Source organism: Oncorhynchus tshawytscha, linkage group LG17 (genome assembly GCF_018296145.1).
Source record: "Oncorhynchus tshawytscha isolate Ot180627B linkage group LG17, Otsh_v2.0, whole genome shotgun sequence".
NCBI lineage: Eukaryota > Metazoa > Chordata > Actinopteri > Salmoniformes > Salmonidae > Oncorhynchus > Oncorhynchus tshawytscha.
Genome location: NC_056445.1, coordinates 6,151,616 through 6,173,875, shown reverse-complemented (window position 1 = coordinate 6,173,875; position 22,260 = coordinate 6,151,616). Strand labels below are relative to the sequence as shown.

The following is a 22,260-nucleotide window of genomic DNA, read 5'->3' as shown; positions in this document are numbered from 1 at the left end:
CCCAAAAAATGACACACATAGGCCTAATTGAATGGTAAGTAAATTACAACAGCACAAATCCAGTTACTCAGAATGCCAAAAAAGTAGTTTGGATCGGTCTATCCAAACATGTTTTTGCTCTAGAAAAATAATAATCCAGGTTTCTTTGATGTGCATATCACCAGCACCGGCAAGGCAGTCGTTTGCGCAGTTATCTCCACAGCAGGCCATGTCACAACCCGACCAACAGCACAAACTACTACCTCAGCCGGAGCACAGCGGAAAGGAACGAACCAGCGGTGTCATCCGTGTGTCTGCCTCCTGTCCAAACGGTTCAGAATGACCATATGAATGAACTGTTCCATGATGGCGCGGTCATATACAGTATCTGTATCGTTAAACACTTCCCATGCATAAAACGCAATTGAAATCCCACCCAAGTCCCCGTCTCCTGATTTCACTGCCCTTCCCCGAAAATGACTTGGCTGGACATTGCATCATGCCTCGGCCAAGTTCTCGTTTTAGACCTAGGCTACACAGCGTAGCAGCGGTCTCGAATGAAAGATGTGACATTTTACAGACCATAGGAATTAATACAGGGAGAATATTGAATACCACTATAGCCTAATACTTTACGACAAAGCTTTATCACAATCCAATAATTACGAACAGTTAAATGGCATACACACAACCTTATAATTGTGATTGGTTGATCCAGCCCAGCAACGCAATATTGTCTTGTGCGCACACCGTATAGTCGGCGCAAGTAGCAGACAGCCATCTCCCCATGTCCTTTGTCAAGAAAAAAATAAAGGCAGAACAATTATCTGTGCAGTCGAGCTTTTAAGAAAAATGCACACGCGCGCGCAGCTCGGTCTTGCGCAAGTTGCCGCATACTCTGTCAGTGTGCTCCAGCTCCTTTCCGCGATCCGTGTGGAAAGGGAATGAGTAGTATGCGATCAACTGTGGATACAATTCGCGGGAAACGTCAGACTGGGCGTAAAGAACAGCTCCATTCGTATTGGTTATTAGGAAAGGTAGTATTTCAATTCATGCGCAAAATGTTGGCCATTGCGATTTTGGGTGAAATTCTAAAATGCACCAGACCGATTCTGAAGAAGTCTCTAATGGATAAGCAAGTCAGTCAGACAAAATGGTCATCTATGTTTGTGCTGAGCTTCAACACCTCAGAACCTCGGACAAAATATGTTTTAGTATAGTATGAATAGGCCATAATAGCCAGTCATGGTCCAGCTTCAACCTCTACTTCCAATTTCTTGGTTGAGCCAGGAATGCTCCTGTGTTATACATTTACCTCCCGAGGGCACGAACACCCAATCCGAGTCATTATCAATCAAGTTAAATATATAGCCTACACAACCTTAAGGTTGGAAATTCCGAATAGTTTACAGAGAAAAAAAGAGTTCTAGGCTTTACACAACTTTATTGAAGTTTGTGTGTAAATATACATGCACATTTCAAATGTAAACCCAAGTGAACTCAAGCGCAGCCAAACCTGGAAACCCCCATGTCATGCAAAGGATGCCTGAATATATTCACCTTTACAAAAAAAATCAGAACAATAGAACATCCTGTCAAAAAGATCCAATCACCCAGAAGAGAAAAGCACAGGTAAGAATTCTGTCTCTCCCAAATGGCACCCTATTCCCTATATAGGGCACTACTTTTGACGAGAGCTCTATGCAGTATAGGGCGCCATTTCTGACAAAACCCCGAATTTGTGGTCTATGAACCCAAATCCCCATTACATCTTCGATCTTGCCAAGGTCTTTAAATATATGTTTTATTATTTTTTAAATGCTTCCATATAAATAAATAAATGTTATCAAATGTGCACTCACAGAGTGAACTCTTATGTACAGTACTATATATGCTATATGCAATCACCACATCTCACCCACTCAGGCTGATCAGTAATTCAACCATCCACCCATCCCTCCCACTCTCTAGAGAGAAAGACCCTACTCCACACACCAACCACAATGAAGCATTATTTTCCCTTGGAAGAGAGGACACATACAGCAGTACCCAGGTATTTCTATCAAAGGTAATGAACCCCCTACTAGTTCCCCCCTCACATTTAACCAAAGCAAGACAAGAGGCACAAAAAAAAAAAAAACCTGGTGTGGATCAGTTCAAGTCAGTCATTCAGCATACATTCCGGCTCTCGTGTTTGATTTTTTAAAATATTTTTAATTGGTTGATTTCCGGTAGCAGCGGTCGCTATTCATGGATGTTTCTATTGGGGACAGCAAAGATAGGGTGTGAGGGTGTGTACATAAGTGTTCCTGTGAGTGTAGGAATGAGTTTCAGCTCGTATTGGTGTCCTATGTATCGTATGTCCTGTTTAAGTGTAGGTGCGCGTGCGTTTGTGTTTCGGGGCCATGCACAGACAACGTGACGTAATAATGTGCTAAAGGCTACATTCTGAGATTAAGAGTTAAGGCTGAGGTGATCCAACCAAGAGACAGAAATCTAATGTATCACCAATATTCATAATCTCAAAAAGCCTCTAGAAGGAGCAGGTAGTGGAGGAGAGGCTCAATAAGCCGTGTAAAGCTAGTAACGCAACATAAAGCCTGAGAGGTGGGTCCGATCCAGAAAAGCCCTTACCTCCTAAGCAAACACGTCTCCTAATCACTTATGAAGATCTGAAAGAATTGGATGTAAGCAATATGGTAGTAGTTCCACCTTGTCATGTGACAGGTAAGGTGCATTTTCCGCCCCATTTCTCATCCCCATCTGATAATTTCAGATCTACAAAAGTGTCTAGGGGTTTAAGGGTTGTTTCTGGACCTTGACCGTGGCTTCATGCGGCTTGGAGGATACTTACTGTAGTGACCAGCGGAAGAAAAAAAAATAACAGAACTTAATCACAAGGCTCATATTGTGTACATTAGTTGTGTGTCTAAATGGAAGTTCACCACATGACTAGTTTGGCTGTTTTACATTATGAAATGTATTTTGCTCTTCTTCTTCCTCCTCACATACACAAAGCAGAGTAGGAGGGCTGATCTAGGATCAGGTCCCCCCTGTCCATATAACCTTATTCATTATGATCATAAAGGTTGAAAATGATCCTAGATCAGCACTCCTAATCTACACAGAGCAGTCACTATGTGTGGATGCGTGTTCTGTTGACCACAGTGTTTAAAGGCAGCATTCAAAGCGTTTTAACTGAGAAGACCTTGGCTCAGAGTAATTTGTAAAACAATTGCAGTACGTGGCACTAATATACAATTCATTATAAAAGCAAAATGGGAGTGCAGGTGACTGTGCAACAAAATAAAAGTGTAAGGACGAATCCCCAAAAAGGCTTCAGCGCATCATGAAAACTTAATAATAATAATAATAATTCAGTGTTCATTCAAAAAAAATATTTACAAGGCCTAGCTTAAAAATAATGGTATGCCAATGCATTGCTCTCTCAGAAATATAAAAACATAACCAAATTAAAGCAGGTGGGTGGGAGAGAGGGAGTATCGGTTCGAAGCGCCAAAGCAGTGACACCACTTGACTGTGACATTCTGTGTTTGATACTATGATGAACTGAACTCTGGCCTTCCTAACACTTCTAATGGATCCATTCGATTTCAGTATGATGTCCTTGTTCAGAATCAGAACAGAGCTTGACATCTTTTTCCTCCAGAGTGAATGATTCATGTAGAATGGACATGGAGGAGAATCACTGCGACCCGAATAAGACCGGTCGGACGGACCACAGACAACTATAGGCCCTGATTTCTTTAGTAATGTTGCTTCGGTGTTCCAGCACTAACAAACTTCTCAGTGGTTAGTTTCCCCTGGTAGCCCACTCATTGTAGGCCTGGATGGTGTCAGAGATCAGCCTCAGGCCTGGCACACTGCTCTGTGTCTGTCGATATGGCTTAGGATGGATATTATTGTCTCTCGCTCTGTCTCCGTTTCTCCAGCTCATTTGGTTTTCATGGTGACATTGTCGTTGACATCCTCTTCGTCGCTCTGAACTGAAGCAGAGGCTCCCTGGGATGAGGTGACGCTCTTCCTCTCCTCCTTCCCTTCTCTGTTCTCCTCCACCTCCTCTCCATCCTCCTCTCTCTCCTCCTCCTCCTCCTCCTCCTCTCGGTCCAGATTAAAGTAGCCTGTTCCCTTCACTGTGTCCTGGCGCTGGTAGAACAGCACGTACGCTGCTTTGGACTGAACACACACACACACACACACATATATATACATATATGAAGTGCACATTCAATTCACACTGGGCAGTGCTGTGTATCTGACAAGATGTTAGAAGACTATGGAACTCACCACTATCTGATCTTCGTTGGCTGGAGAGACACTGCTGTCGTCAAAGTTGTACCACTTGTCATCATCCTTGTTCTTCGCATAAGCAGTATCTATGTGTCCCAAATATAAGATGAGAAGATGAGCATTTGTCTGCTAAAAGCAAGCATGGATTTAAGACTGTTGATTCAACTTCCTTGTTTGAATCAACTCGGATAAGACCATGGCTAGCAATGTCTGAATTTACAATTTTGAATACACATTACGTTCAAATTCACATTACGCTTCTAGTGTTTATGACTAAATTGTCAAATAAAAAGACTTAAATTCAGACTTACAGTGTCCTCCTCCCATGCCTCCATAGTGGTTGGAGACCGCAATGAGATCGTAGCGACAGGGACCAGCATTAGGGTCGATCAGGAACTCTGACATTTCCATGTCACTGGACAAAAAAAATCACACAAAGAACCATTCATGAGGGAGAGAATTCCTTGTTTTCTCTTCAAGAGATATTTAACATTTGTATAAGTGATTTAGGCAATGAGGCCCTTTAACCTTTAACTAGTTCCCCAGAGTCAGATGAACTTGTGGATACCATTTTTATGTCTGTGTCCTGTATGAAGGAAGTTAGAGGTAGTTTTGTCAGCCAATGCTAACTAGCGTCAGCACAATGACGAAGTGTATGGGCATGCAGGTCAGCAACTTCCTTCAAACTGCTCGCAGAGACATAAAAATTGTATCCACAAGTTCATCGGACACCGGGGAAATAGACAAAAATCCAGAAGCATCCCTTTAAGCCACAGGGAAACAGCTGGATGTTTTTAATTTACACAATTATACTTGTTCATAAACTTTGACAGAAAAGTATGTCCGTCTGGTCAAAACCGTACCTGAGTGGGAAGTCGACTAGTGAATCCAGCTTGTCCCTCATATATCTGCTGTAGGAGAAGCGTTTCAGATGGACCACCAGGACTGGAGGCAGAGACCACAGGTCTAGCTTCTTAGTGGCCTGCTGGTGCTCCTTGCAGTTTGGACAGTACCTGGGATAGATTCATGAATTATTATATTTTATGTGACAATTTTTTTTTTTAAAGCATACACATTCTTAGTACCTGAGACAGGCAGGACAAATTACGCATCAGCCCAAATTACAGAAGATTTTAGTTCTGGGTTAATGGAGATTAATATCTTGTTAAAACATGTTAATATTTATTTTGAGAGAACTATTCTTTTAAATGTTCATTATTTTCTTTATTAGCCTTGACAATATGAAGTTAAGTCTCACCATGGGTCCTCAGCTCCGAGCTTCTCTTTGGTGGTGAACAGCTCGATGCAGTCTTTCAGTTTGAAGAAGGCTTTCTTCTGAGGCTTATACTCCATGCTCTCATGCTTCTCAAAGTCCTGTTCACAGACAGTGAGATGTGTTATTACTTATTTAGTACAGTATTATTACCATCCAAGGCTTAAAGAGAGACATTAATTCTTCAACAGTGTTTTCCAAGTCTCTCCTCATATACCTCCAGCCATTCTAACTATTTGATCTACAAACTAGCACACAAGGTTTGGGAAACACTATTTCAGTTTGAATGCATAAGGACAGACACAGTCTGACGTGAATTGATATACTGTACACCAATCTGTATTTATTTAGACAGAGACGCAAACATTTGTAAATTTGGCTCTATACTCCAGCGTTTTTGATTTTAGATCAAATGTTTCATATCAGGCGACAGCAATCAATGTCACATGTCATAATGATGAGTGAAAGTTAGAGGAACAAAAATCATACCCCCCAAAAAAAATGCTAACCTCTCACCATTACCAATAACAGGGGTGGTTAATATTTTTGGGGGATAATGATCTTTGTGGCTCTGTAACTTTCTTACGTATCAATATTCATGATTATCCATAATCATGGTACCATTCACATTCATGTCTTTTAAAAATAAAAATACAGCCCCCATCCCCGCAGGCCATCATTGTAAATAGGAATTTGCTCTTAACTGACTTGCCTAGTTAAATGAAGGTGAAAAAATAAAAATAAAAATAATAAAAAATGTAGAAGTGTTCAGAAACATTTATTCTTATTTACAATAAAAGTGACTCCAAAATGACAATACATTATTCACCATTCAGCTTCTACTGGGCAAAACATTATCCAAAACACAACCAAAACAAACTGCAAATGCATCCAACAAGTTTGAAGAGTCACAAGCTTGATATAGTCTAGGAATATGGGACCAAATACTAAACTTCTGACTACTTTAATACACTATAAGTTAATTTGTCCAAATACTTATGGGGGAAAAAAGTATTCCAATGGGGGGACTAGATACACAGTGACTTCATTTCTAAATGGTAAAACATATGTATGAATATACACTCAAATAAAAAGGTGACATTCTGTACTGTCACCCCTTATATGAAACATTTTATCTCAAATAAAAAAATGCTGGAGTATAGGGCCATATTTTCACATTTTATCTTCACTGTCCAAATAAATACAGAGGGTAGTGTAAGTAAAATGGTTTCTAGTGTTAGAGGAGAGTAGAAAGCCTTACCTCCGTGATACCCTCATCAAAGTGTTTTTTCTTGACCTCTGGTTCCCAGTCCAAAGAGAGATAGGACTGGTCTGTTACAGAGAGAGAGCAATATCCCCTTAAAGACTCAATGTAAAGGTGAGAATATAACAGAACAAGAAAGGTGGATTGGGCATTAAGAACTAGTAGAGGCACTGCTTTGTGCTTACAATAAGTATAATGTTACTAGAATGTTACCATGTTATTATCTTTATTTGAGGGTTTCAACTTCATCTGCGTACCATATGTAAAATGCCCATCTTACCACTGAGTCTGAGGTGTCCCTCGTCGAACCGGATGTGCCGCGGTTCCTCCTTGATTAAGCTGAAGTCAGTCTTGCCCATGTTGTTAAACTGGAATGTAAACAATCTCTTCTTCTCCCCCATCGTCATAGACGTTTGGTTCTGGTGACCTTTGGTCCCCGAGTTCTCTCCCCCTGGACCAACCCCGTTCTCCAGCTCGTTGTCCCCACCACCCACAGAGTCCTCTGATTGGCTGTTGTCATTCTCAGAGGGCAGCTCCTGGTCCTGACTGGATTCGTCATCTCCATCCTGCTCATCAGTCTCCATCTCGCCTGGAATGGAGTGGATCAGCTGATCAGATTTTGGAATAGCTTTATCGACAGGGGTGACATTTTTTACTTAACCTTTATTTAATGCTGAGACCATAGTCTCTTTCGCAGACGAGCCCTGCATGAACACATCAATAAAACAATTACACTATACATATCTATTTACACATCTATTTACACATCAATTACAAAATACATCAAAGGGAAACACAGAACACAATCATATGAAACAAACACATTGTTCAGGAAAAGTCCCAGGTGAGTGCATGTGTAAGTGTGTCTGTTTGAGCGTGTGTGTGTTACGTACTGGGAGAGCCCTCCTCCAGGACCCCATTGGTAGCATTGCCATTGACAATATGTTGTTTTGAAGAAGGGGTTGTCTCCTCAGTGTCCTCCTCCTCAACGACAGAACGCAAAAACCGACTGCACCATACAACACAAAACACTAATATAATCAGTTCCCATTCAAAACATACAGACATAGTCCAACAACATCAAACTGCTCAACATCATTTATATGCTCCCCCCGAAGAAAGAAACATCCACCCTCAGTGCTGTTATTACTCAGTTCATCAGTGCTCCCAGGAGGAGAAAACATTTCATGAGAAAACATACAAATCGGGACATTGTGTCAAAGCCTTGTTTACACTAGAAACTAAAAAGGTTCCTTAGAAACAATGAAAAGAGCAATCAAATGTATTAATATATTCATTTTTACATCAACATCGGTCACAATTAGGCTAAGTAATTAACAAGAGCGCAGAGCACAAGGGTAGTTAATGGCAGTTTCTGAGATGGTTACCTACTCACCAGAGGCGTAGCAATAGCATGTTGTAAAGCTTGCTGTAGTGTATGTATGTGATTTTTGGAATAAATTGTATTTTTTTCCTCAATCAACACAATACACCCCATAATGACAAAGCAAAAACTTAAATATCACATTTACATAAGTATTCAGACCCTTTACTCAGTACTTTGTTTTGCACCTGCATTTGGGGAGTTTCTCCCATTATTCTCTGCAGATCCTCTCAAGCTCTGTCAGTTTGGACGGGGAGCATCAGGATCGAGAGAAAGATGATGAAAAGAGCAAAGTACTTGATGAAAGCCTACTCCAGAGCACTCAGTACCTCAGACTGGGGTGAAGGATCACCTTCCAACAGGACAATGACTAAGCACACAGCCAAGACAACGCAGTAGTGGTTTCGGGACAAGTCTCTGAATGTCCTTGAGTGGCCCAGCCAGAGACCGGACTTGAACCTGATCGAACATCTCTGGAGAGACCTGAAAATAGCCGTGTAGCGACGCTCCCTGTTTGAGAGGATTAGTGGAGAAGAATTGGAGAAACTCCCCAAATACAGGTGTGCCAAGCTTGTACCGTCATACCCAAGAAGACCCGAGGCTGTAATCGCTGCTAAAGGTGTTTCAACAAAGTACTGAGTAAAGGTCTGAATACTGTTGTAGAACACGTGTGTGTGCGTGTGACCCACCAGAGGTGTAGCAGCAGCATGTTGTAGAGCTTGTCCTCGCTGAGTGTTCTGGGGACAGTGATGAGGAAGGGCTGGCCAAACAGAGGAGTGGAGGTGTGGTTGTACCCTGACTGCTTGTACTTTTCTCTAAGGTGGACTGGGATCACCACATGGTCTGTGTCCTCCTGCCGGTTCACTGCCACTTCAAAGCTGTACAACAAGGAGAGTTATTTTCCCCCCCATTAATTTAATCTTTATTTACTATGGCAAGTCAGTTAAGAACCACCCTCTGCGGACTTGGAAACAACCAGATGCATCCGGTTTTCAGGGGAAATGGAAAGAGCCTGTGACGTGACTTCCGTTTTTGCATGTTAACAAGGCGACACTCCATCTTAACTCCTCCTCCATATTTACTGGATTGGTTGAACGGTGCACAAGAGAACCTGTGCAGATTTTTTTCTTTCTCGTCTGAACAAGAAGGTAAGAAACCCCGCTCAGATGCATGCTACGTTAAGTTAGTTACTAAGATCAAATGCACTGCCACCTCAAAACTACAGAACTATAGGGTAGGGTGAATGTGTTGCAGATGTTTGCATCTTTGGTAAGTTAAGGGTCGTATTCATTCGGGCATACCGTAAGCAGAACGTTTTGCAAAGGAAAACAGTGTTTCCTATTGGACAGGTTCAGGTAGTCCCTTCTGGTTTCAGTCCATGCCCTTCTGTTTGGTGCCTAATGAATATGACCCAGGTTTTTCAGATCTAACACTTGAGGGAGAGTAGACAGTGCTTCATCCAACTGCCTTCATCAGAAAAGTCTGTATCTGACACTCACACATAAATGTCATCCCTCTCCATGATGCTGCTGAGGTTCTCATTGGTGGCAAAGATACGATGGAACCGGTGGTTGTAGATATCTGTTACAATCATCTGAATTTGGAAAGAAAATAAAAACATCTTAAGTACACAGTGCATTCGGAAAGTATTCAGATCCCTTGACTTTTTCCACATTTTGTTACTTTACAGCCTTATTCTAAAATTGATTAAATAGCTTTTTTTGCTCATCAATCTACACACAATACCCAATAATGACAAAGCAAAAACAGATTTAGATTTTTTGCAAATGTATAAATAAAACATTTAAATATTACATTTACATAAGTTTTCAGACCCTTTACTCAGTACTTTGTTGAAGCACCTTTGACAGCGATTACAGCCTCGAGTGTTCTTGGGTATGATGCTACAAGCTTGGCACACTTGTTTTTAGGGAGTTTCTCCAATTCTTCTCTGCAGATCCTCTCAAGCTCTGTCAGGTTGGATGGGGAGCGTCGGTGCACAGCTATTTTCAGGTCTCTCCAGAGATATTTGATCGGGTTCAAGTCTGGGCTCTGGCTGGGCCACTCAAGGACATTGAGACTTGTCCCAAAGCCACTCCTGTGTTGTCTTGGCTGTGTGCTTAGGTTGTTGTCCTGTTGGAAGGTGAACCTTTGCCCCAGTCTGAGATCCTCAGTGCTCTGGAGCAGGTTTTCATCAAGGATCTCTCTGTACATTGCTCCATTCATCTTAGCCTCGCTCCTGACTAGTCTCCCACTCCCTGCAGCTGAAAAACATCCCCACAGCATGATGCTGCCACCACCATGCTTCACCATAGGGATGGTGCCAGGTTTCCTCCAGACATGACGCTTGGCATACAGGCCAAATAGTTCAATCTTGGTTTCATCAGACCAGAGAATCTTGTTTGTCATGGTCTGAAAGTCCTTTAGGCGCCTTTTGGCAAACTCCAGACGGGCTGTCATGTACCTTTTACTGAGGATTGGCTCCCGTCTGTTCACTCTACCATAAAGGCCTGATTGGCAGCGTGCTGCAGAGATGGTTGTCCTTCTGGAAGGTTCTCCCATCTCCACAGAGGAACTCTGGAGCTCTGCCAGAGTGACCATCAGGTTTTTGGTCACTTCCAAGGCCCTTCTCTCCCGATTGCTCAGTTTGGCCAGGCGGCCAGCTCTAGGAAGAGTCTTGGTGGTCCCAAACTTCTTCCATTTAAGAATGATGGAGGCCACTGTGTTCTTGGGGACCTTCAATGCTGCAGAAATGTTTTGGTACCATCCCCCAGATCTGTGCCGACACAATCCTGTACGGACAATTCCTTCAACCTCATGGCTTGGTTTTTGCTCTGACATGCACTGTCAACTGTGGGGCCTTTCCAAATCATGTCCAATCAATTGCATTTACCACAGGTGGACTCCAATCAAGTTGTAGAAACATTATAAGGATGATAAATTGAATCCGTTCAATTTTGAGTCTCATAGCAAAGGGTCTGAATTCTTATTCAAATACGGTATCTGTTTTTTATTTGTAATAAATTTGCTGAAATTTCCCAAAAACTGTGTTCACTGTCATTATGGAGTATTGTGTGTAGATTGATGAGGAAAAAAATAATTTGATCAATTTTAGAATAAGGCTGTAATGTAACTAAATCTGGAAAAAGTGAAGGGGTCTGAATACTTTCCGAATGCACTGTACACCATTCCAGAGCGTACATTTTAATTTAGCCTCTATTTAACCAGGTATAAAACCCTTGAGGTTGAAAAACAATTTTATGAGGGAGAACTGATTTAGTTAAGAGCAGGCAGGACAGACGTTTGTGTGTGTGTGTGTGTGTGTGTGTGTGTGTGTGTGTGTGTGTGTGTGTGTCTATCTTACCTTCTCAGCAGGGACACCAGATAGAGTGGAGAGCGAAGTACAGAGGTCTGATATGTAGCCCACCTTGGGCACAGTCAGTTTATACTGAAACACAGAGAAAGACAAATGGCCATTAAGCCGGGGTCCTAAGATCAACTCATAACTTAATCCGCAGGAGCAGAATTTCCCAAACCCCATGAAGAATGAATAGCTGCAGATTCATTAAATATACACCAAGCCTTCAAAATGTATTGATAAAAAGGACCTCCCTCCAGATTCCTTCTGTCCCTATTCAGAGCATAAGCTGATTACAAATACTCAAATCCACTTCAGAGGATATCCATTAAAAAGCAGAGAATATTGTGGGTGACCACAATATGTGAAGGATGACTAATTTCTAGGTAGGCGGTAACAGCTCTGTACCTGTGTGGGTTTGGTCAGGGGTCCAGACTGACATTAGTCATTTTCACTAGGTACAAAACAGAAGCAAACAGGCCAAAACGGGGAGGTGCTATCCAATAAGAAACATTTGTTCTTGTTTTCAGTTGTAAAAGCTTTTGCAACAGTGTGCACTAATGAATACAACCCAGATACTATAGTTACCTGTGTGGGTTTGGTCAGGGGTCCAGACTGACATTAGTCATTTTCTCTAGGTACAAAACAGAAGCAAACAGGCCAAAACGGGGAGGTGCTATCCAATAAGAAACATTTGTTCTTGTTTTCAGTTGTAAAAGCTTTTGCAACAGTGTGCACTAATGAATACAACCCAGATACTATAGTTACCTGTGTGGGTCTGGCCAGGGGGTCCAGCCTGACCAGGTAGACCTCCAGAGTGCGCTCCTTTTTCATGGGCAGCGGCAGTGTCAGGTAGCAGAAGGGGTCAAAGGTGACGGAGACCTTGGCGCAGACGGGGCACACCAGGGTGGACTTGAAGAGGCCGTGGAAGATGTCCACGATGATGGAGTCGTTCCTCTTGATGTGGTTTTCCCACGCCTCCTCGGCCACCACCTACAGACACACAGAGGGGAGGGAAGATAGTGAGGAACCATTTTTGACAAAGGGTGAAATAGCAACAATGGAGTGTCTGGAGGAGGTATAGTACTATGATATCGTTTAATTCCCACTACTGGTTTTGCTTTTCTCCTCAGCCACGACATACAGTTACACAGAGGGGAAGGGAAAGACTCAAACTATTTAGATATGCAGTGAAGGGACACATGGAGTGGGTGGTGGTACAACTATTCCCAAAACTCCTTGGCAAACACCTACAGTCGTCACACAGAGGGGAGGGATATGGCTGAGATACCATTTTGACATAAGCCAAGAGAACACTATGGAGTGGTACACTGTTTTTATTAATTGTTTTACTCTAGATACATGCCTACAGTCTTACAGAAGGGAAGAAAAGCAATGCCATCAGAAACATAGCCGAGACAGACTATAAACTATAATAATGGTTGTTACAGCCATGTCTCAAGGCTATGAGACACCATTTCAACAGACTAAAATGACACAGTGGAGTGACTGGAGGTGTGAACACTGTTTGCTCCCACTGCGACTGGTTCTCCTTCAGAAACACATTGGCTACAGAGTCGATAATGAGGTTATAGAGTTGGCGCAAGATCTGGCATATTTCCTGCCATTCAATTGGTCATTAATATTAACGATATACCCATTGATTCTTGAATAGAAATGCCTCATTGGGCTGAAACACCAAACTCAAGATTGTGGCTTTAAAGATAAAGATTTCCATTTAAACAATCAACGCACAACAACAACTGAATGAGTGTTGAGTGCCAGAGAGAGCAAGACTACCTGGGACCACAGAGAACAATTTGCCCAGCTGTGTACTGTAGTTGTGGTGCAATGTATTTGTTGTGCATGGTCCCTGACAAATTGTAAAGCGAATGAAACTAAACTAATAAAATAAAGAGTGACAGCAAGCTAGCAGTAACAGACCTTGTCAGGCCTGCCCTCAGCATCTTTGAGCAGGATGTAGGGTTTCTTCCTGATGCGGTTCAGGTCCTCGTGTAGACCATCCAACAGGAAGGCCAGCAGCTCGTGAGAGTCCTGCTGCTGGTAGCCTGAGAACTGGGGGGCGAAGCGACCCACCTGGGTCTGGAGGGAGGGGAGAACATAGACACACACAACAGGTTCAGCAACAGATCTATAGGAAATTCCAAATTGACACCTCACCCCTAGGGAACTTGTGTAGATTGAATTGGTGGAAGCAAGCAAAATAGCACAGATTCCACCAACCTGTAGCCTGTCAGTTAGCAAAGTAGGAATATTGCCATATTTCTTACGTGTGAGATCCTTTCTGATCTACTCTAGAGCAGTGGTGTAATCGATGGTAAACGCACGTAAACACCGTTTACGCACCTTTTCTATTTTGCGTGAATGTTTACCCACCCATTGCGGAAAACCAGATTGAGGAAAACCAGATTGAAAGTATAGGGAGCGTTACTTTACTCACCACGAACGGAAATCAGTATTTACTCACCCATTCTTTCTACCACTACATCACTGCTCAAGAGACTCGGTTGTTGTGGCTTGTGGGTCTAAGGGTCAATTTGGGATTGGGCACATCATAGTTGCATTTCAATCCAGAATCAAGGCAGAAGTGAGGGAACAACTTTCAGACCATGTGAATTTCAGAAGTTGGTATGGGTACAGTACAGGGTTGGAGTCAATTCCATTTAAATTCCAGTCAATTCAGAATGCAAACCAAATTCCAATTACACATTTTCTCAATTAAAAAGCATTGAAGATAATTGGAATTTCAGTGTACCTTCTGAAATGCCTGGAATGGAAATGGACTCGACACCAACCCTGGTGCCGAAAATTACCTTGAAAGGCCGTGGTGTGACGTAGCTGTACTTCCCAGACCACGACTGCTTGGTGATCTCAGCGTAGGCCTTGGCGATCTCCCCTTTCATTCCCAGAGGGTTGTCCTCGTTCAACTCATCGTTGTACTTGTCTTTCAGGAAATACTCGGTGAGAGGAGGTACATTACTTAAACACTGCAGAAAAATATAAAATATATAAAAACGATTAAAGGTGGGAAAAGAAGCAGTAAAATATGCAAGAGACAGGGAATAATGAGAAAATCCAACAGTCAAAGGAATCACCTAAACCACCAGTATATTTCAATGCCAAAGGTCAATCAATACCCGCAGCTATTCCTGCCATGATACAATTAAAACCAATGCATACACTTCAGAGTTAACAGTTTTATGTATATTTTTATTTAACTGTTATTTAACCAGTCAAGTCAGTAAAAAAACTCATTCTTATTTACGATGTTGGCCAACCAAAAGGTAAAAGACCTCCTGCAGGGGCAGGGGCTGCAATAAAAGGGACCAAATACAGATCACGACAAGAGAGACACCACAACACTACATAAGACAACAACATAGCATGGCAGCAACACATGACAACACAACATGATAGCAGCCCAAAACATGGTACAAACATTATTGGGCAAGTTGAGGGGTTAGGGTATGGTACCTGCAGTGCAGAGTTCATGAAGCAGGTGTTTCCCAGGTTGGAAAGACCACACAGGCCAGCCCGCTCACTCTGCCTGCCCTCGGAGCACTCATAGCTGTTATAAGGGTGGTAGGACGGAAGGCTGTAGCTGGAGTTTTTCACACTGAAGAGGTTACATAACATCAGTCAGGAATAAATAGAGAACATGGACTTAGCCTATTTCATATGGCTGGATAAAATTACTGGATGTTACCAAACAAATGCAGGCATAAAGTAGTGGCGTAATAATGTGCTGTTTGAATGACGTACCGTTCAATTTATTTTTGTTAAGTAATTGCCTTAATCTTGTTTGGACCCCAGAAAGAGTAATGGGGATCCTTAATAAATACAAAGGCTAGTGCCCACACACAAACCTTAAACATTTCAATTCAAACCCCCCAAACACAATTTCTTCTCATAAGGTCTTTCTAAATTCTCGTTCAATGTGGGGAGAAAGGTACAAAGTAAGAGAACACAATTGTACAATAAAAACAAAAAGCTGAAACCAACATAAAAAAATGAAAACACCTACAGTATATAGCACAGCTCCCAATAGGGTCGGGTGATATTATGATAGCATTGTCTATTGACAATTATTGACAGCCAACAGATGGTGACAACTTTGTGATGTGATAGATGAAAATAAAAACAATAACAAAAATAAAACATGCAACATAAATTAAGCCGTAATCTATGGATTTCACAACTGGGCAGGGCTGTCAACTGGGGAGCCAGGCCCAGCCAATAAGAATGAGTTCTTCCCCACAAAAAGGTCTTTATTACAGACAGAAATACACCCAAGAAATCCCCCACCCCTCCACAGACGATCCTGCAGGTGAAGAAGCTGGATGTGGAGGTCCTGGTCTGGCGTCGTTACACATGGTCTGCTGTTGTGAGGCCGGTTGGATCTTATGCCAAATTCTCTAAAACGACGTTGGAGGTGGCTTATGGTATAGAAATGGACACTCAATTCTCTGGGAACAGTTCTGGTGGACATTCCTGCCGTTAGCATGCCAAACGCACACTCCTTCAAAACTTTAGACATGTGGCATTGTGTTGAGACAACTGCATATTTTAAAGTGGCCTTTTAATGTCCCCAGCACAAGGTGCACCTGTGTAGTGATCATGCAGTTTAATTAGCTTCTTGATACACCACACCTGTCAGGTGGATGGATTATCTTGTCAAAGGAGAAATACTCAATAAAACAGGGATGTAGACAATTTGTGCACAAAATTTAAAAATAAGATTTATGTACGTATGAAAGATTTCGGGGACATTATTTCAGCTCACGAAACATGGGACAAACACTTTACATGTTTACATTTTTTGTTCAGTGTGTGAGATACTGTTAGTCTTGTGGTGTGTGTGTGGGGACACCTACTCATCATAAATCTAATTCCAAAATCTTGGGCATTAATCTGGAGTTGGTCCCCCCTTTGCTGCTATAACAGCCTCCACTCTTCTGAGAAGGCTTACCACTAGATGTTGAAACATTGCTGCGGGGACTTGCTTCCATTCAGCCCACAGAGCATTAGTGAGGTTGGGCAGTAATGTCTGGCGATTAGGCGTTCCAATTAATCCCAAAGGTGTTCGGTGGGATTGAGGACAGGGCTCTGTGCAGGCCAGTCAAGTTCTTCCACACCGATCTCAGCAAACCATTTCTGTATGGACCTCGCTTTATGAACGGGGCATTGTCATGCTGACCGAAAAGGGCCTTCCCCAAACTGTTGCCACAAAGTTGGAAGCCCATCATCTAGTACATCATTGTATGCTGTAGCAATAAGATCTCCCTTAATTGGAACTAAGGGACCTAGCTTGAACCATGAAAAACAGCCCCAGACAATTATTCCTCCTCCAAACTTTACAGGTTGCACTATGCAGGCCTGCCCAAAGTATAGTGCAAAAGATGCATAAAGACAATGCTATCGCCAAACCCAGATTCGTCCGCCGGACTGCCAGATAGTTTAGCGTGATTCATCACTCCAGAGAACGTGTTTCCACTGCTCCAGATTCCAATGGCGGAGAGCTTTACACCACTCCAGCCGACGCTTGGCATTGCGCATGGTGATCTTAGGCTTGTGTGCGGTGCTGCTCGGCCATTTCATGAAGCTCCCGAAGGAACAGTTATTGTGCTGACATTGCTTCCAGAGGCAGTTTAGAACTCGGTAGTGAGTGTTGCAGCTGAGGACAGACGATGTTTACGTTCTTCGGCGGTCCCGTTCTGAGCGGCTGAGACGCTTTTACTCCTAGACGTTTCCACTTCACAATGTCAGCACTTACAGTTGACCGGGGCAGCTCTTGCAGGGTAGACATTAGACAAACTGACTTCTTGGAAAGGTGGCATCCATGACAGTGCCACATTGCAAGTCAAGGAGCTCTTCAGTAAGGCAATTCTACTGCCAGTGTTTCACTATGGAGATTGCATGGCTGTGTGCTCATACATACATGGGATGTTTTGACATTTTAAGGATAGAAAATGTAGTATATCTGAATAGTACATGTCCAGCAATAGTTAGAGTATAGGGATCAACTAGAATAAAGTACATACACTATAAACAAAAGTATGTGGACAACCCTTCAAATGGCTATTTCAGCCACACCCGTTGCTGACAGGTGTATACAATTGAGCACACCGCCATGCAATCTTCATAGACAAACATTGGCAGTAGAATGGCCTTACTGAAGAGCTCAGTGGCTTTCAATGTAGCACCTTCATCATAATCACCAAACAGTGCCCGACCTCAGTAATGCTGGTGGCTGAATGGAAGCAAGTCCCTACAGCAATGTTCCAACATCTAGTGGAAAGCATTCCCAGAAAAGTGGAGACTGTTATAGCAGCAGGGGGAACCAACCCCATTTTAATGCCCATGATTTTGCAATGAGACGTTCCACAAGGTGACCACAAACCTTTGGTCATCTAGTGTACATATGAAGTGGGTAAAACAGTATGTAAACATTATTAAGTGACCAGTGTTCCACGACTCTGTACAGCACATAGGACAGCAACCTCTAAGGTGCATGGTAGAGTACCCAGGTGGTAGCAGCACAGTTGAAAAATATATGGCAGGTAGAAATCAAAACTGGATGGGTAAAGAGATAAATTAAAAGGTCGAGGGTAGCTGAAGGGTGGGACTATAAGGAAAAGAGGGATAACTGAAGTAAAATGTATAGTGGACGTAAAAATTATTCACTGCATTTGGTAAGTATTCAGGCCTGGACTTTATCCACATTGTTACAGCCTTATTCTAAAATGGATTAAAATAGTTTCCCCCCGCCATCATCAATCTAAACACAACACCCCATAATGACAAAGTCCACACCAAAAAAAACATTTTTGTGAATGTATCAAAACAGGAAAAAACTGAAATATCACATTTACATAAGTATTCAGACCCTTTACTAAGTACTTTATTGTAGCACCTTTGGCAGCAATTACAGCCTCAAGTCTTCCTGGGTATGACGCTACAAGCTTGGCACACCTGTTTTTGGAGAGTTTCTCCCATTCTTCTCTGCAGATCCTCTCTGTAGATCCTCTGAAGCGCTTTCAGGTTGGATGCGGAGCGTAGCTACACAATTATTTTGTTTCAAGTCCAGGTTCTGGCTGGGCCACTCAAGGACATTCAGAGACTTGTCCCAAATCCACTCCTGCGTTGTCTTAGCTGTACAGGACCTCTGTACTTTGCTCTGTTACTTTTATAAATGTAACCTTTATTTAATTAGACTAGTCAGCTGAACAAATTCTTACTTACAGGTTTGGCCGGTGTAGGCCGTAATTGTAAGTTACAGCCTACACCGGCCAAACCCAGAAGACGCTGGGCCAATTGTGAGCCGCCCTATGGCAATCACAGACTGTTGTGATACAGCCTGGATCTTTCCCTCGATCCCGATTGCTCAATTTGGCCGGGCAGCCAGCTCTAGGAAGAGTTCTGGTGGTTCCAAACCTCTTCCATTTAAGAATGATGGAAGCCACTGTGTGTTTTGGTACCCTTCCCCAGATCTGTAAATCGACACAATCCTGTCCCTGAGCTCTGCGGACAATTGCGTCGACCTCAGGGCTTGGTTTTTGCCCTGACATGCACGGTCAACTGTGGGACCTTATATAGACAGGTGTGTGCCTTTCCAAATCATGTCCAATCAATTGAATTTACCAGGGTTGGACTCTAATCAAGTTGTAAAAACATCTCAAAGATGATCAATGGAAACAGGATGCACCTGAGCTCAATTAAGTCTCTTAGCAAAGAGTCTGAGTACTTATTTACATAAGGTATCTGTTTATTTTTTTTTTATACATTTGCCAACATTTCTAAAAACCTGTTTTCACTTTGTCATTATGGGGTATTGTGTGAAGATTAGCGATTAAAAAATATTTTTAAATACATTTTACAATAACAAAATGTGGTGAAAATCAATCAACTAAATGTATGTATGTATTGGAAGTAGAAGTCTAAGTATTTTCCATTAGTTTACTCCAATTAGGGGAGGAGTGGTAGGGTTAGGGAACCATAAGGAAAATATATTTAAATAAAATATGGGGGATTGGGAATTAGGCAAACAATTACATTGATAAAAGTCAGTCTGCAATATTAAAGCTGAGCAACACTATCTGCATCTAAATAATTACTAATATATATATATATATATTTATATATATACAGTAGACTGTAAAAAAAAATATTTATGCAAGTCAAGGAACTCAGATTTGATCCCATATACCTTGTCATTGAGATAATTATGAAACCATTGGCAAGCATCAGTTCTCAACCCTATCCAGGACAGCTTATTCAACAGACATGGCAGCACAAAACTTTAAGGCATTTGCAATATAATTTACAACAAGCATGGTAGCCGTAGTGGTGCTATGTTTAGTTCTGAATCCGTATTGATTAACATTAAGTACACCATTTACAGATAGAAAATAATGTAGCTGTTTGTGGTCCAATGATTCAAGTTTTTTTTCGCAAGACAGGGGAGCCTGGAAATGGGATGATAATTATCGAGATCACTACTATCCCCACCCTTACGGAGTGATAGCACCAAAGCTGCTTTCCACACTTGTAATATTTTCTGATACTAAAGTTACATTTTAAAAAGTGTGTTACTATGCCAGCAATGAGAGGCACTGCATGCTTAAGCAAAGACAGGTCCAAAATGTCAGCCTCTAATGACTTCTTAGTGTCAATAGCTAATAAATGGGCAATAACTGCTGTTTCTCTGAGTTGCCAAAAAGAAAAACCGAGACTAACATTTTCCAAGTCATGTGAGGTTGACTGATTATCCATCGAGGCAACTGGAAGCTGTATGTGGGCACAAACAGTCAACTGACTGGCCAAAACCAGTATGATGACCATTTCTTTAAATAGGAAACCAGCAGAGATAAAATGCTGATTAAAAGCATCATAAATCTTAGCAATTTCCTACATTATTACTGAAAAAGTTTAGGCAGGGAAGTAGCAGAATTACCTGGCTTCAGTGAATTAACTGTTTTTCGGAATTTAGCGTGTTCACTAACAGTCTGCCATAAGCGCTTAGGAAGTAGTTTGATTTGGCCTGTAACCTAGCTCACTACGGTAAGAGAGATCATTCAGACAGTCACTGCTCCCCAAAGATTTGCCATTGCCTGAACTTAGCCTCTGCCCAGGCTTTCAACATCTTTCGTCAAAATCCATAGTTTCATTCGATTTCGTGCCACAGCCCAACTTTTGTTTTAGCGGATATTTAAAAGGCTTATTTGTTATTTTACTTGTTGGGGGTGTGGCTAATGCGGGCGATAGATTCATATATCAATGTTTTATGGATAATAACGATAGGACAAAAGGTTGTTGTCGCCCAACCCTAGCGCCCAATAATTACTCTAAACCTGAGGACACAGTCAGCACATCTTAAAGACAACACACTTTGCATATAGCCTCAACCCTAAAGCCATGAGGTACAGCAAAAGGCCTTGCAACAGCAACAACAGTCAGACCTCTGGGAGTGGGGCGACGCTGCATCCCATTGATCAAGGGGTGGTGTAGCAGCACCACCAGTAATACCACCACCGGCCCCAGCAGTAGAAGTGTTAGCATTTGCAGCCTGTTCACAGCTCAGCTCTCTCTCCACCACCACCCTGCTCCTGTCTAAATCTGTCAAGGCGTTCGTCCTCAGCTCTGTCCTCAGCTCTGTCCTCAGCTCTGTCCTCAGCTCTGTCCTCAGCTCTGTCCTCAGCTCTGTCCTCAGCTCTGTCCTCAGCTCTGTCCTCAGGCACCACCAGCAGCACAGGAGCATCTCATCTCAAACGCTCTAACCATCCGACACCAGCCTCACAAAATCCATCTCCATAACGCGGCCCTAGTCCGGGGCTTAGTTCGATCCAGTCCTAATCCGATCCCAAAGTCCAGTTGTCGCTCAGCTCACTCCTTGCCCAGGCCTTGGTCCCAGAGCTAAATCCCAGTTCAGTTCAGACACGCAGCAGAGAGGCACAGTAAAGCGAGGCCCGTCCCGAGCACAACACAGTCAAACACAGCTAACGGAAAAAAAACTCCCTCCTTCTCCGTTAGTGTTCAAGTTTTGCAGTGCCTCTTCTCACTCGCTCTCCGAGCCCTGCTATGTGACAGTGTCAATCCCTGCCCTGCCCTCTAGCATGCCCCTGCCCTGACGTGTGCTCTGCCTTGCTGCTACCAAAGGATAGCCTATTTATAGCAGCAGCTAGCTAAGCTACGACGATGGTCAAGAATCCGCTTCAGGAAGTAGAGGTACACAGATGGAGAGAGCGAGAGCGAGGGAGGGGCAAGAGTGGTAAAGGGAGAGGGGAGACAAGATAGAGGTGGAGTACAGTGGTACAGGAGAAGGAGAGATGTAGGGTGAAAGAGAGGAAGGGGTACAGGAGAGAGACAGATGGGTAAAGGATAGAAAGGGGATGTTCCTATCAAGATAGAGGGATGAGAGAGCTCAAGAAAAGGGAGGGTAAATAGCAGGGGGGGTGACAGAGGGGGCCTGACAGCAGAGAATTCCTGCTGAGGCTGAAGAATGCATTGTGGCCAAATACAGGTACTTTCTCTAGTAGCTAGCTAGCTTCTTTAATATGCAATTAGGTATTCATATAACTGGGTCTCCTTAAGAATCTACTGTAGCCTGAGTAGAGAGCATAGCTGGAGGAGGATGTGAGGAGAATAATTAAGTAGGCATCTATGTCGCAACA

At 42.7% G+C, this 22,260-nt stretch overlaps 1 protein-coding gene across 5 annotated transcripts in view; it reads right to left on the bottom strand.

The window, feature by feature from the left end:
• Nucleotides 1–1,406: 1,406 nt before the first annotated feature.
• The window catches only part of LOC112216761 (ubiquitin carboxyl-terminal hydrolase 15), a 40,628-nt gene continuing 19,774 nt past the window's right edge, over nt 1,407–22,260 (bottom strand). For all 5 annotated transcript variants that reach the window (XM_024376815.2, XM_024376817.2, XM_024376816.2 and 2 more), the window contains 15 exons: nt 15,065–15,206; nt 14,404–14,577; nt 13,514–13,672; nt 12,338–12,562; nt 11,576–11,659; nt 9,711–9,805; nt 8,901–9,089; nt 7,721–7,836; nt 7,108–7,416; nt 6,825–6,895; nt 5,549–5,664; nt 5,154–5,303; nt 4,602–4,705; nt 4,288–4,376; nt 1,407–4,176 (listed from right to left, as the gene is read on the bottom strand). In XM_024376815.2, coding sequence (XP_024232583.1) covers nt 3,934–4,176; nt 4,288–4,376; nt 4,602–4,705; nt 5,154–5,303; nt 5,549–5,664; nt 6,825–6,895; nt 7,108–7,416; nt 7,721–7,836; nt 8,901–9,089; nt 9,711–9,805; nt 11,576–11,659; nt 12,338–12,562; nt 13,514–13,672; nt 14,404–14,577; nt 15,065–15,206 — 2,266 coding nt within the window. In that variant the 3' untranslated portion in view covers nt 1,407–3,933. The remainder of the gene's footprint in view (nt 4,177–4,287; nt 4,377–4,601; nt 4,706–5,153; nt 5,304–5,548; nt 5,665–6,824; nt 6,896–7,107; nt 7,417–7,720; nt 7,837–8,900; nt 9,090–9,710; nt 9,806–11,575; nt 11,660–12,337; nt 12,563–13,513; nt 13,673–14,403; nt 14,578–15,064; nt 15,207–22,260) is intronic.